The 13,948-nt window shown below is 45.3% G+C and overlaps 1 protein-coding gene across 1 annotated transcript in view; it reads right to left on the reverse strand.

Annotated features, from left to right (window-relative positions):
* RHOJ (ras homolog family member J) overlaps positions 1-13,948 on the reverse strand; it is a 72,117-nt gene that overhangs the window by 3,569 nt on the left and 54,600 nt on the right. Inside the window, exons 2-3 of the mRNA XM_008168225.4 lie at positions 13,332-13,390; positions 2,227-2,391 (exon numbers count right to left, since the gene is read on the reverse strand). Coding sequence (XP_008166447.1) covers positions 2,227-2,391; positions 13,332-13,390 — 224 coding nt within the window. The remainder of the gene's footprint in view (positions 1-2,226; positions 2,392-13,331; positions 13,391-13,948) is intronic.

Below are 13,948 nucleotides of genomic sequence, written 5' to 3' on the forward strand. Positions count from 1 at the left end.
TGCAGTTTTTAAAAAAAAAAAAGAGAATATGAGTTTTTACACCTTACTAAAGAGGGACTAAGTAGGATACTGATTGTCCAGTGAAATGCTATTCTGCAAAACTGCCTCCAAAAGATCTTGGTATAAAGGATCGAATGTATTTCTAACTCACCGTTATTTGCAGCATCCTTTTAGAAGTTTGAAAAAATGTTTTACTCATTTGGCAAACCTTGATTTTTCTCCAAATATTTTTATAGGCTTGTGGCCTATCCTGCAAGAGGCAGGAGCACCTTCAGCTCCCACCAAAGGGTGTTCAGTGCTTCTCAGGAGATGCTTGGCACCTTGCAGGATTAGACCCTCCACAAAGAGTGGGTGTGGTGAGTTAGCTGTTGCTGTAGAACTGGCCTAGCTGAATCTCACAAATGTTTTGGCAACAGAGTGACTGATGTTAAAAACCCAGCTCTGCAGAATGTATCCATCTTAATATGACCATTCGACAGTAGGTCAGAGCTCATGCCTACCCATTTGGCAGGCGGGACCCTCTGAGTTGGGGATTTCCGATGACATTTGGAGGACGATTATGACAACGAAAAATACAGGTCTGAACTGGTGGTCATGTGCCTACTACTCTGCTCCGCAGCTTGAGAGTGAATAACAATAATAATTGATCTGGCTCTGATTTCTGGGTTGGTTCAGTCTCTTTCTCCCAAGGAGGGGAGATCCTTCCTTTGAGAGAGATGTTAGACTTAGGCCCTGAAGCATGAGGTTTATTAGGGATCAGGATGAGACCGAATGAGGTGGGCAGATTATCCCACATCTGCATCATGACCCACAGGGCTCAAACCCAGGGCCAAAGGATTCACAGGAACAGCCATGCTTCAACCTTCCTCTTGGTAGCCTGCTGACAGCTGCTGACCCAGGACTCATGAAGCCCAGCCCCAGTTTGAGGCTCCTCCCCTGACGTCCTATTGGCGGAGCCACAGAGCAGCTGATTGGCCTGCTGGCCCTACTTAAGCCAGCAACAGGAACAGGAAGCTGTCTGAACAACTGGGATCCAGCCTGCTCTGGACTGTGTGCTTCCTGCTCCCCTGCGTAGGCTTCCTGGCATCCGACCTGGCTTAGCTCCTGACCTCTGACTTGTGGTTCTGATCTCTGCTTTGTCTCCTGCCTCTAACACCCTGGTATCCTGACCCAGCCTGACTGTGGTTACAAACTTGTGGTTTGTCTCCTGCCTCTGATGTCCTACAGCTGACTCTTGAATCCTGACTATGGATTCTGGCTCTGACCACTAGATCTGGCTGTCCATGACCTAGCTTTGCCAATGTGTTTACTCTGTGGTTCTTACACCTTCCTCCGAAACAGCTGGTGCTGGCCACTGTCAGAGACAGGATACTGGACTGGATGAATCATGGGTCTTATCCACTCTGACAATCCCTAGGTAAACTCTGGGGGAAGAAAGTACTCTCAGCAGGGCTGGCTGGTCTAGGAGGAGCTGTATTGGCTCTAAAGAGGTTGTTAATCCTTGTTGGCTCCAGGAAGGCTATTCAGGGAAGGGGGCGAACGTTGGCTCCCCCACTCCAGAAAAATACAATGAATTTAAAGCTTAGTTAAAAATCACAGTGATATTGAGGAGCCCTAGCACAGAATATGGGTACAGTAGAGCTAGAGGTGTAATTTCCTAAATGGGTAGACATAGCTGTGGTAGCTCTGATCAAGCTAGTGCACGGGAAATAGAAGTACAGCCGAGGCAGTGTGAGTAGTGAGGTGGAATCACCAGCCTGAGTATGTATCTAGGGTTTCAGACGGGATTGTATTTGGGTGGCTAGCCCATACTGCTGCTTGCCCTGCTGCAGCTACCTGCTATTTTTAGTGTGCTGGCTCAATCGGAGCTAGTCTGGGTATGTCTTCTTGACCTGGGAATTATACCTCCTGCTCCAGTGTAGTGATCCTTCAGAGGGTTGGGCAGCTAGATGCATTACGTTTGCATGGGGCTTGGGGAAGCCTGCTTGTTTCAGTTCATGTGAGTTGCAGCCCCTTAGGTTTCCTTTGAGTTGCAAGTTTGGTATCAGGTCTGCCAGAGTGGAAGCAGGTGTGTGCAGAACAGCAGAGTTTTCAGGGGACCCCAGGACTGCCGCCAAACCTCAATCTGGGTAAGTTCCACCTTGCTTTGAGGTTTCACAAGGCCCACCTGACTGTAGAGTTCCAGACCCCTTGTGCTGGTCAATAGGCTTCCCAGTTAGTAGCTACCTGTGTTCCTATGAGCACATAAGGCACATGCGGCATGCTGACTTTCAGTTCAGGCACCCACTCTTCCTGGACGTTGTGGTAAGAGGCAGGGTTCACCACAGAAAAACAGATCAAGAACACATCTGTGCTGGGATAGGAGAGAGGTCTCAGCTGATTGTAGTCCTCCTATCAGAGAGCAAAGGCAGGTGTTAGCAATGGGTCTCACAATCTGCGTAACCAAGCATCTGCAAGCACTTTATGAGTTGCCCAACATTGTCACTGAATGTCAGTAAGAGCTGATAAATTCCAGGGGTTGGACCGACCACTGCGAAGGGGCGGAGGAGGTATCCCGCAGCTGAGTCAGTCTCTGAACCCCTTTTTACCTGGGCTTTGCGCAGACAGGCAGCGGAGGGGGTATTCTGTTTTCATAGTGACTCCAGTGTACCAGGGAGATAAGCTAAAAGGGATACCTTCAATGCCATTGAACAGTAAAAGAAGAAATACCTTGGGGTAAAAACAGCTCTTTAGGTTGCGCATATTGGCCTCAGCCTTCAATATACCATAATCCTAGGAATTATTATTTGACTGCCATTGTCCTTGGAGCCAGATAACATCTGTAGAGGACATTCATGCCATGCATTTTACAGTTGGTGTTATGTGCAGGGTGTATAAAACCTCAAAAATGCTACAGACATGACTATGCACAACAAAAATGGGCCTTTAGGCTGTTCAGTTACATCATGCTATCTCCAGTGCCATGTCAATCAGAATGAGAAACTCTCATCCTGGAAATGTAGCGGCAGCTCGGATCCCGTTTGTGACTCAAGGTGATTTGAGATTTCCACAGGCCCCTGTCTTGTGAGAAGAGATGTCATCTTGCCCCCGAGGCTGTGCAGAGAGCAGCATTCAGTTACCTCAAAGCACAGACATTCCATGTAGTTAGCTGATTTGATAACAGGGAAGCTTGTTAGAAGGACAAATTTGGGTCCCTTCCCAGTCTCGAGAATTGGATTTTGCAATCCATGTGAAATAGATAAATGAATCTGGAGTAACAGCATATGGAATCTCACAGGCCCATTCTTGGACAAGTGAAATTCATATTGGAGAGGCTGGGTGGAAGCTAGCGTTTCCCAATTTTCCTGCAAGTGGTTCAAAAATTACTTGTAAAGTTACCTGTTTCCTTCAGCAAATGTATAAAAACACAGCATGGGAACAAATGATCACCCTATGCCAGGGCTGAATTAAGGCACAAGCAATATCAGCCTGTGCCTAGGGCCCCAGCACCTGGAGTCATGTGATTATATCAGAATTTAAGACATGTAAGTTCTCATGGTTGTGAAGAAAAGTTTGAAAATATTAATTGAGTGTAACTGAGGCTGAGTGATCTGCCTGAGGGCTTGTCTACACTTACAGCGCTGCACAGCTGAAGTACTTAGTGAAGACGCTACCTGCACTGACATGAGAGCTTCTCCCATCGGTGTAGTTAATCCACCTCCCTGAGAGGCGGAAGCCCTCCAGTCGACTCAGCACTGTCTGCGGAGGGGTTAGATTGGTATAACTACGTAGTTATACTTAGTTGCTATTGTAGACTAAGCCTTAGTCTACAGACAGCCTGAAGCAATAGCTCTGAGAGATGTGAACTGCCCCATGCATCTTGTACCACCCTGACTGAGGGCTCTGAATGGGGCAGGACTGGAGAAGGAGAATGTGGAGGGGTCTGGTTGACCAAGATATCCCAGCTGCTGGAGTAAGTACTAGGACCCCGCCCCTGCAGTGCTGCCACTCCTGTCTCTCTGGGTTGGAGAGGGCATCCCTGTTGCTCCCAAGGAGAGGGGGGTCCCAGCTGCCATTCTTTGGGTGGTGGAGAAAAAAGGGTCACATGCTGCTGCCCCTGTCTCTCGGGGGGGGGGGGGGGGAGGGGAGGGGCATCTGTCACTGCCACTCCAGTGGGGGCAGGACTGCGGAGGGGCTTCTGTATCCTGGTGTGCCCAGGACATCATCTTGCCTTAATCCAGTCCTGCCCTCCTCCTCATCCCATGTTGATTGGGTCAGCAAACACAAGCGTTCATTACTAGGAGAGCTTGTCAGGCTGTGCTAGGACATGCCTTTGAGGAATTGAATTAACCACCGGGGCATCAACCACGACACCACAGTCAGCGTAGACAAGGACAAGGTGTGTGAACCATCCTGTCAGCTGGTCGTGGCTGAACCCTGGCATCCGTAGGTTTTACCCCATACTATCTGACAAAACATTACGCAAGGATGGTCCCTGTCTATGTTGACTGGAAATTTCATGTTTCCTCCCCCACAAACTTTTCCCATCAAAACTTCATTTTGACAATAATTTTCGGACCAGCTAGGGGGCGTTCTTACTCGTGAATCCTTGCGAGGCCTAACTCTGACTATTTACTCATGACTTTTCCTCCTGTGTGTGTGTGTGTGTGTGGTTGGGGGATACAGTAGGGGCATTAACCTGTTTCCCTTTCAAAGCCAGAGTAATGGGACTTTGTCAGCCAACCCCAAAGGCATGGGGGATGCAGCACAGCTCTCGTGTGGATGGTGTTAGCCTGTGGGTGTAGTTAGTGTTGGCTGCCCCTCTGGATCCCTACTTAGGCTTTTTGAGTCATTGGATTGGCATAAGTGTGGCTCCAGCACCTCCTGGCCTAGCTCATACCTGGCGACCCTCATCTAATGTGGTCGTCCCTGACTCACAGGGAGTAGAGCTAGCTGCCGCACAGAAACCTCAGGGGAAATGTTCTGCTGCTGCCTCCTCCAGGATGGAAGCGTGGGCCATGTCACAGCGCAGGGTCTTTAATTAGCTGAAATATTTTCATTTTTTATATCCTGGGAGTCACCCACTGCTCGGTGTGGTGCTGTGTGTCCCTCTGTACCTCGATTGTGAGGCTGTTCCAGGGGTTAGCTATACTGCCTACCCATCATCTTAAAATGTGCAGACTTAAGCTTTTGGCGCTGGAGGTGTCCGGTTCAATCCCTGGTATCAGGCAAGATGGCGGCCATCATATATGCACTGTGCGAGGGTAAAGGAAAATGCAGTTTCTATCCCAAAAGACAAAGAGCGGGGTAATGGGCGACCGTGTTCTAGTAGGCTTGGCAGGGTGCTGGCTGGCCCAAACGCTGCTAGTACCCCCTCACCACCGACTTTTAAAAAAAAGTATAAACAATCCCCAGCCGCTTCCCTACCTAGTGATTATTAACTGACCAGTATTTTGAAGGGGTCGAGGCAGGTGTGGGTCTCGAGGAGGGATTGATTGGTGAGAAGGAAATGGCCTGTCTTATCAGATCAGGGAGGATGTTCCATGTGCAGGGATTAGCATGAAAGAAAATGCAAAGACACTTGTGGGAGAATCAGCTAAACGAGGCCACACCACTGCTGGTGGAGCAGAGAACATGATGTGACTGACAAGAGACAAAGCAGGGAGGGATGGACATATGCTTGAGGATGACCAGAAGCTTCCACTTGATGCAGTGGAGGGCCGTTATCTGATTAATGGAACAATGAGGTGATCTTGGCAGCTGAGTTTTGTGTGGCTTGGAGGAGGGATAATGTGAGTGTCAGAGGCTTGGCCTCATGCCGACCCTATTACATGATATTTTAACCAATGAAATCCTTTACATCGAGAACATTAAAGCCGATGACTTCTCCGAGGGTAAACACACTTATTCACAATCACCATGGGCTGGTCCTGGGAGCTGCTTGGCAATTGACTTTTCATACACTTTTAGTTTATTTGTTACAAAACAGATCTTTGGGATAACCACAAGGTGGCAGCAGATACTCTAGGTATCTTTTTTTTATTATTTGGGACCTTGGAAATCAGTTGGCTAAATATATGTTTTAAAAATTCAAGACTTGCCTATTTAGAGGGGTTGAAACTTACTGTGCTGTTAAAAATCACAGACTAAAAGCTATGAACATTCTGCATAATGGTGACAGGTCCTTTCAGAAGGTTCATTTCATTTTACACCCCTACCCCGATATAACGCGACCTGATATAACACAAATTCGGATATAATGTGGTAAAGCAGTGCTCTGGGGAGGGGAAGGTCTGCGCACTGCAGCAGATCAAATCAAGTTCGATATAACGCGGTTTCACCTATAAAGTGGTAAGATTTTTTGGCTCCCAAGGACAGCGTTATATTGGAGTAGAGGTGTATTTTGCTTGTCACTTTGGAGCTTATGAGGACTGTTTGTTCTCATTTTGTGTTTGCAGCACGGGACATTATATAAGCAATAGGTTGGAAGAGAAAGGATACCTACAGATTACACACAGTAGTCTACTGTCAATACACATTAGTAGCTCAGGATGACACTGACAAACATGGGAGTTATGCTTCATGTCAAGGGAACAGTAGATCTAGGACTCTCATGTTATCCAACTCCCTGGGACCACAGGAATTGCCGTACCAGGTCAGATTTGCATTCTGAATCTGACAGGGCCCACTATCAGCTGCTCACGGGGCAGGTGGAAGGAAACCTGTAATAAACCATTGGGATCACCTGCCCATTGGATAGTGCTGGATTGCTGCAGGAAGTCACTGAGGCCAAGAACTTAACAAGATTCAAAAAGGGATTGGGCATTTTGCTGGATATGGGGAATATCCAGAGTTGTTGTTTTTAATAACAACAAATTTTGGAAGGGATATGAAAGCTTGTGTGTTGGGGCTTTCGTTGATCTCTAACTCTTTGAGATCAGGATTAGATCTTTACGGGGTCCAGAATACCTCACAAGCATCCGGGGCCGGCCACTGTCAGAGACAGGATCCTGCACTAGACAGACGTTGGGTCTGATCCAGCCTGGCAAGTCCTATGTTCCTGTGCTCCCAGCTGGCCATTGGATTTGTGCCCTAAAGCATGGGGCATATCAAAATGATTTTATCCCAGCTAAAGTAACAGTGGACGCGCTCATTAGCCATACACATAACTAATACAGTTGTCCAGATCTTTTCTCACACTGTGACCTCCAGGTTACAGCAGCAAAACGTTCAGGACATCCTACCCACCCTGCGCCAGTCTAACCAGACAGATAGGAAAGGTGCTTGTGCCTCCATAGACCTGTCCATGTGCCCCACTTGGGGTTTCAACCTGTAGGTTGAGAACTCTTAATCTAATACACTATTTTACAATCCCTTCCTCCCACCCCTTCCTGGTATGTCTTGATTTTCATAAGGCAATCCCATGCCCTGTAATCTTGGCTTTCAGGATGATAAAGGGTTCTGCTTACAGTTCTTCTACTGGTTTACCAGATGACCGTGGGCATGACACTTCATCGCTTTGTGCCTCAGTTTCCCCATCTGTCAAATGAGGATATTGACACCTGCTTTGTAAAGAGCTTTGAGATCTATGGATGGCAAATGCTATATAAGAGCTAGGTATTGTTAATATTTATTAAAAGGACTCAGAATTACTTTCATTCCCACGCAGTATGATCTTAGAATCACAGAAGTTTAGAACTGGAAGGGATCTTGAGGGGTCATCTAGTCCAGTCCCCTACACTAGAGGCAGGACTATGTAATAACTAGACCATTCCTGATGGTATTTGTCTAATCTGTTCTTAAAAACCTCCAATGGGAGATTCCACAACATCCCTAAGTAATTTGCTCCAGTGTTTAACCACCCTTATAGTGAGGAAGTTTTTCCTAATGTCCAACCTAAACCGCTATTGCTTCAATTTAAGCCCATTACTTCTTGTTCTGTCCTCAGTGGATAAAGAGAACAATTTTTCTCCTGCCTCCTGGTAACAAGCTTTTATGTACTTGAAAACTGTTATCACATTCCCTCTCAGTCTTCTCTTCTCCAGTGTAAACAAATCCAACTTTTTCAATCTTTCCTCATAGGTTATGGTTTCTAGACCTTCCATCATTTTTATTGCTCTCCCTGGGACTTTCTCCAATTTGTCCACATCTTTCCTGAATTGTGGCACCCAGAACTAGACACAGTACTCCAGCTGAGGCCTTATCAGCACAAAGTAGAGCAGAAGAATTACTTCTTATGTCTTGCTTACAACACTCCTGCAAATACATCCCAGAATGATGTTTGCTTTTTTTTTGCACAACACTGTTACACTGTTGACTCATATTTAGCTTGTGATCCACTATGACTCCCAGATCCCTTTCCGTAGTACTCCTTCCTAGGCAGTCATTTCCCATTTTGTATGTGTGCAATTAATTGTTCCTTTCTAAGTGGAGTACTTTGGATTTGTCCTCATTGAATTTCATCCTATTTACTTCAGAACATTTCTCCAGTTTGTCCAGATCATTTTGGATTTTAATCCTATCCTCGAAAGCACTTGCAAACTCCTTCTAGCTTGGTATCATCCGCAAACTTTATCAGCATACTCTCTATGCTATTATCTAAATCATTCATGAACAGAACCGGATCCAGAACTGATCCCTGCAGGACCCCACTCAACATGTCCTTACCGCTTGACTGTGAACCATTGATAACTACTCTCTGGGAACGGTTTTCTAACAGATATGCACTCACGTTATAGTAGCTTCATCCAGGTTGTATTTCACTAGTTTGTTTATGAGACGGTCATGTGAGAGTATCAAAAGCCTTACTAAAGTCAAGATATACCACATCTGTTGCTTCCCCCAATCCACAAGGCTTGTTACCCTGTCAAAGAAAGCTATTAGGTTGGTTTGACGCCATTTGTTCTGAACAAATCCATGCTATTACTTATCACCTTATTATCTTCTACGTATTTGCAGATTGATTGCTTGATTATTTACTCCATTATCTTTCTGGGTTCTGAAGTTAAGTTGACTGGTCTGTAATTCCCTGGATTATCCTGATTTCCATTATATTTGCCTGCTTCCAGTCCTCTGGAATCTCTCCCATTTTCAAATTTCATCTCTAATGGATCAGATATCTCCTCAGTCATCTCCCTGAATATTCTAGAATGTAGTTCATCAGGACTGGGCGACTTGAAGACATTCAACTTGTCTAAGTCATTTTTGACTTGTCCTTTCCTTATTTTAGCCTCAGATCCTATCTCATTTGCACTGGTGTTCACCATGTTAAATGTCCAATTGCTACTAAACTTTCTGGTGAAAACTAAAACAATAAGTTCTTTAGCACTTTTGCCACTTCCACATTTTTTTGTTATTGTTTTTCCCCCTTCGGTGAGTAATGGGCCTACCCTGTCCTTGGTCTTCCTCTTGCTTCTAATGGATTTGTAGAATGTTTTCTTCTCACTCTTTCTGTTTCTAGATGGTTTAATCTCATTTTGTGCCCCGGCCTTTCTAATTTTGTCCCTACATGCTTGTGATGGTTGTTTTATATTCATCCTTTGTAATCTGACCTAGTCTCCACTTTTTGTAGGACTCTTTTTGACTTTCAGATCACTGAAAATCTCCTGGTTAAACCAGGGTGATCGTGCTGGAAGGCTGGAAAATGCCACTAGTTCTGTTAGTGCTCTGTGCTAATGGGAGTGCCTAGGAACTTGCTTCTGTGGAGTTCAGGCCTGGGACCCAGCTACATCCTTATTCTAGTGTCATTGTCACAGGCACCTTCTTACCCTACAGTCTCTCTTCCAGCAAAGTTGTTCAGGAAGGGGGCCAGACTACCATAGAGCGACACAATCTCACAGCCCGTTTTAGTAGCTAATGAGGCTGCTTACGGTGTGTGTGTGTGTGTGTGTGAGGGGGGAGGGAATATAATACCCTGCTGAGTGATTGTGCTGTCTTTTGACTGACTGACAATGGAAAGGGCAGAGCCAGGTCAGGTATTGTTGGACATGACTCTAGCAAGTAGCAGAGGGCTGGGAGGTTTGTGCAACACAATGCCGCTGCCTCCTACACTTGTTTGCCATGGTGGGCCTGGCTTTGCTCAGATATGTGGAGTACTCTGTGTACTTGTTGCTGCTGTTTCCTCCGTCGTCTTTCTATCCATGTTCCCTGCCTTCAGTGTTGGGCTCTCAAAGCACTTTGCACCTGAGCATGGTGCTGAAAATGTCCTATCTGGGATTGTTCATGCCAAAGATGCAGAAAACCAAGCAGCTGAGACCAAAGTTCCCTGCCAGAGCCCTCCTCCCACGGACAGAGGGTAATGCTGCACCAGGGTACATTTTTAAATTGTTAGTTCATCAGCATGTGTTTTAGAGCATGCCAATGTCAAGCATTATTGTTAGCTCTGACTTCATGTTGATTTTCTTTGGAAAGCCACACAACTCAAGGAGGTGTGTGTGTGTTGGGGGCAGTGAACCCATATGAGCTGTCATTCCCGCAACAGCATGTGGGAAAGAGCAACCTTCTGGACTCCGTTAAGATATGATCTATTAATCACGAAGTGATTCATGCTCCGTAATGTCTTGACTCAATGACAGTCTCCTTTGGACTGAAATCTAAAATGAAAATGGTTCCGACAAATCAGTTGCAGTCAATGAGTGTCACTTGGAGACAGGCATGCCTGGGCTAACTTGAACTTCGTCACGGGAGATGGCAAAATGATTGTCAAGAAGGAGGGGAAAACACATTTCTGTCAGCTAGATTCACAGCTTAGTGTTTTCTTTTGGCTCAGGAAAACAAATAAAAGGAAGTGTCGTTGACAGAGTGGGTGACAGGTGGAGTATACACAAAACATGTTAAAATAATGTTAAGGTTCTGGATTAGCCTGACAGAAGTGGTAAATTAAGGCATGAATGTCAAGTATCAGAGGGGTAGCCGTGTTAGTCTGAATCTGTAAAAAGCAACAGAGGGTCCTGTGGCACCTTTAAGACTAACTGTTAGTCTTAAAGGTGCCACAGGACCCTCTGTTGCTTAAGGCATGAATAAAATTCTGGCCAGATATTCACAGCCCTGCATTACTGCCGAAGGGTGCAAAATGTGAGCACACCCAGAATCCTGCATCTGTGTGAACGAACTATCCTTTGCATGTGCAAATTGGGTAATTGAATGTGTACATTCCCTGATTGCATGTGCAATTATGTGATAGGTTATTATTTATTACTTGTAGCATGGTAGTGCTTAGATGCCCTGACAAATATATATGGACCCTCTTGTGCTAGGCAACACACACATACTCACAGACAGACCCTGCCCTGAGGAGCTTACATTTTAGACATGACAAGCTGAAGGGTGGAGGAAGGAGTGGAAAGAGAGGCATATTAAGGTGATGTGTCTAGTGGTCGAGCTGGAACTAGAATCCAGTTGATCCTATGCATTGGATCACCCTGCCTCTCAGTATATGTGACTCTGGAGTGTGGCCGTACAACAGGCTGTGTAGGCTTGTCTTACTGTATTTAGACATCTGCTTGGGCCTAGAGTGTGGATCACAGTCTATATTAGTTATTTTTAATATTGATTTTTAGGTAGTTAGGTATTTCAGTTCATTATTTTTAGATCATCTATTAAAAAAGGACAAACAAACCATAACGGATATAAAACTAGCCACTACAGCTAGCACTCAGTAACTGGTGCTGCCTACGGAAATATGAGCAGCCAGTGTGGAAGGAATAAAATAGACAAAACACAAATCAGGCAAAAGCAAAACCAGAAGGGACCCAATCTTGCAAGCCCCTACTACAGGTATAGTGCTTATTGTAGTGACAGTCTGTTTCTCTGTAGTGCTTGGGGTCTCTGAATATTATTAATCTGTGTAACCGTATTCTTAGTAGTGTGGTGTCTGCTACTGCATTTATTATGCCTGGAAGTGTTTGAAGGATCAGGTCCTAATATATCTGTGCCTTGCCCTGAAGTTTGCTAGGGTTGGTCTTTGCTGGACCACCAAGCAGAGGTGAGGCTCAGTACTGAAGAAAATCAGCTACCAGTTCATGCGAGTCTTATCCAATCAAAAATGACAATTTCACACACATTGGTAAGATATGCATACAAATGCAGGCAGGGTTGATGTGAAACCCACATGGTGCCTAGAACTTCATGTGAGCCCTCTGCACTTCAGGCAACAGTGCCCCCCAATGACATGTCATGGTGCTTTTTACGCCTATTGTGTTCAAGGGCAAGTGAGAATGCAATAGTTGTAGGTTTCCTGCTTGTTTTCTGAGCTGGAAGCATCAGCTAATCCAGGGCCTTATCCAGTGTCCATTGAAATCAACTGAAACTTTTCTACTGACTTCTGTGGCACTGACTAAGGTCCCAGTGCTCTCCTTTCAGACGAGTTAACTTTGGGAATGAATGCTTCCAAACGGCTGGTGAAACGATGGCTTGTCTACGTGAGAACATTGCAGTGGTTTAACTCAAGGTGGGATATTTAAACCGATTTAGTTAAACCGGTGCAAGTTCTGTGTGGACACAATGATTGAGAACAGAGAGTATTCTGTGGAATAACAGTGTTTCCCTATGACTGATATAGGGGAGAGAAGAATTAAAGGGCAAAGTTTATAAACTGGAGTCGCCATTATCTTAATTCCACAGTTACTAAGAAAAGGCCTCATTGTAGTACTAGATGCTGCTTCTCTAAGGATCTTGCAGACCCAACAATGTAAACAAAGAAAGATTCACCAGCAAGAGAATGAGATGCTTAACAAAAAATTCTCTACATTTTTTCTGGGTTAATTAATTTGGATTAGTGAGACAGCCACAGCAGTTTAGGTGCATGTACGCTTCTCAAAAGAATGTCTGTTAGACCAGGGAATAGTCTGGCAAGGGAGGTGGTAAAAGCCTCATAAATTGCATTACGTAAGTTGAGACTGGGCATAGACATTGGAGGCTACATTGTAAGTGACAGTCTTTCACTGGTAGGTATATGTTGAACATTACCTACAGTGGTTGCCATTTAAAAGTTAATAGCTGTTGAGAGTTACCGCACAGAGTTGTATTGGATATTTGCTGTTTTCTATACTCAGGATAGGAAATATTTGCTCTATCTCAGCTGCCGCTACATGAAAACTGTTAGTCATCGTTGACTCATCAAAGAGAGCTCTGTGCCTGTGACAGAAGCCAGAGGTGTAAAAGACCTAATAGTTTAGCCTGGTTTTATTTTTAGTTAGAAAAATTCAGTCTGTGGCATGTTTTTTGTGTTGAAATCTCTGCGTAAGAAACAGGTAATCAGTTCAGCCATCACAAAATAGCACGGATGCTATTTTTTTATATGGAAAAAATGTGTGTAATAAAAATCAGAAAGGAAAGAAGGTAAAATAATTTACCTGCCCTGCAGTATCATATAGCCCCAGCAAGTGCTGCTTGCCTCCGACAGTCACAGTCACTGGAAGAGAGAAACAACAGAGAGGTTGAGATACAAGCTCCAGCCAATAGTTATGATTTTACACTTCTTAACTACGTACCCTGGTGCAAGGCAGATTAGCGGGCGCCTTACAATGTGCACCCTAAACTACGCTGACAATCAGCTCAAAATGAAGGCAACCTAAGGTCACAGCAAAAGCAGATGGTTTTGGTTGTGCTCTCATTTCTTAATAGATAGATCAGGGTTTCTCACACTTCATTGCATTGCAACTCCCCCCTCCCCTTCTGACAACAAAAATTACTACATGATCCTGGGGGGGGGGCAGGGAGGGAGGGAAAGCCTGAGCCAAACCCCGGGCGGTGAGCCAAAGTCAAAGCCCAAGGGAGGGGAACCTGTAACCTGAGCCCCGCTACCCAGGGCTGAAGCCAGTCTAACGCCAGCCCTGGCGACCCCATTACAACGGGGTCAGAACCCCAAAGTGGGTCCCGACCCGCAGTTTGAGAACCGCTGAGATAGACGAATTGCAAGCACTGCTGCTGTTTGGGTATTCAGAGATCTAAGGACATTCGCTAATCTCTA

Source organism: Chrysemys picta, chromosome 4 (genome assembly GCF_011386835.1).
Source record: "Chrysemys picta bellii isolate R12L10 chromosome 4, ASM1138683v2, whole genome shotgun sequence".
Taxonomy (NCBI): Eukaryota; Metazoa; Chordata; order Testudines; family Emydidae; genus Chrysemys; species Chrysemys picta.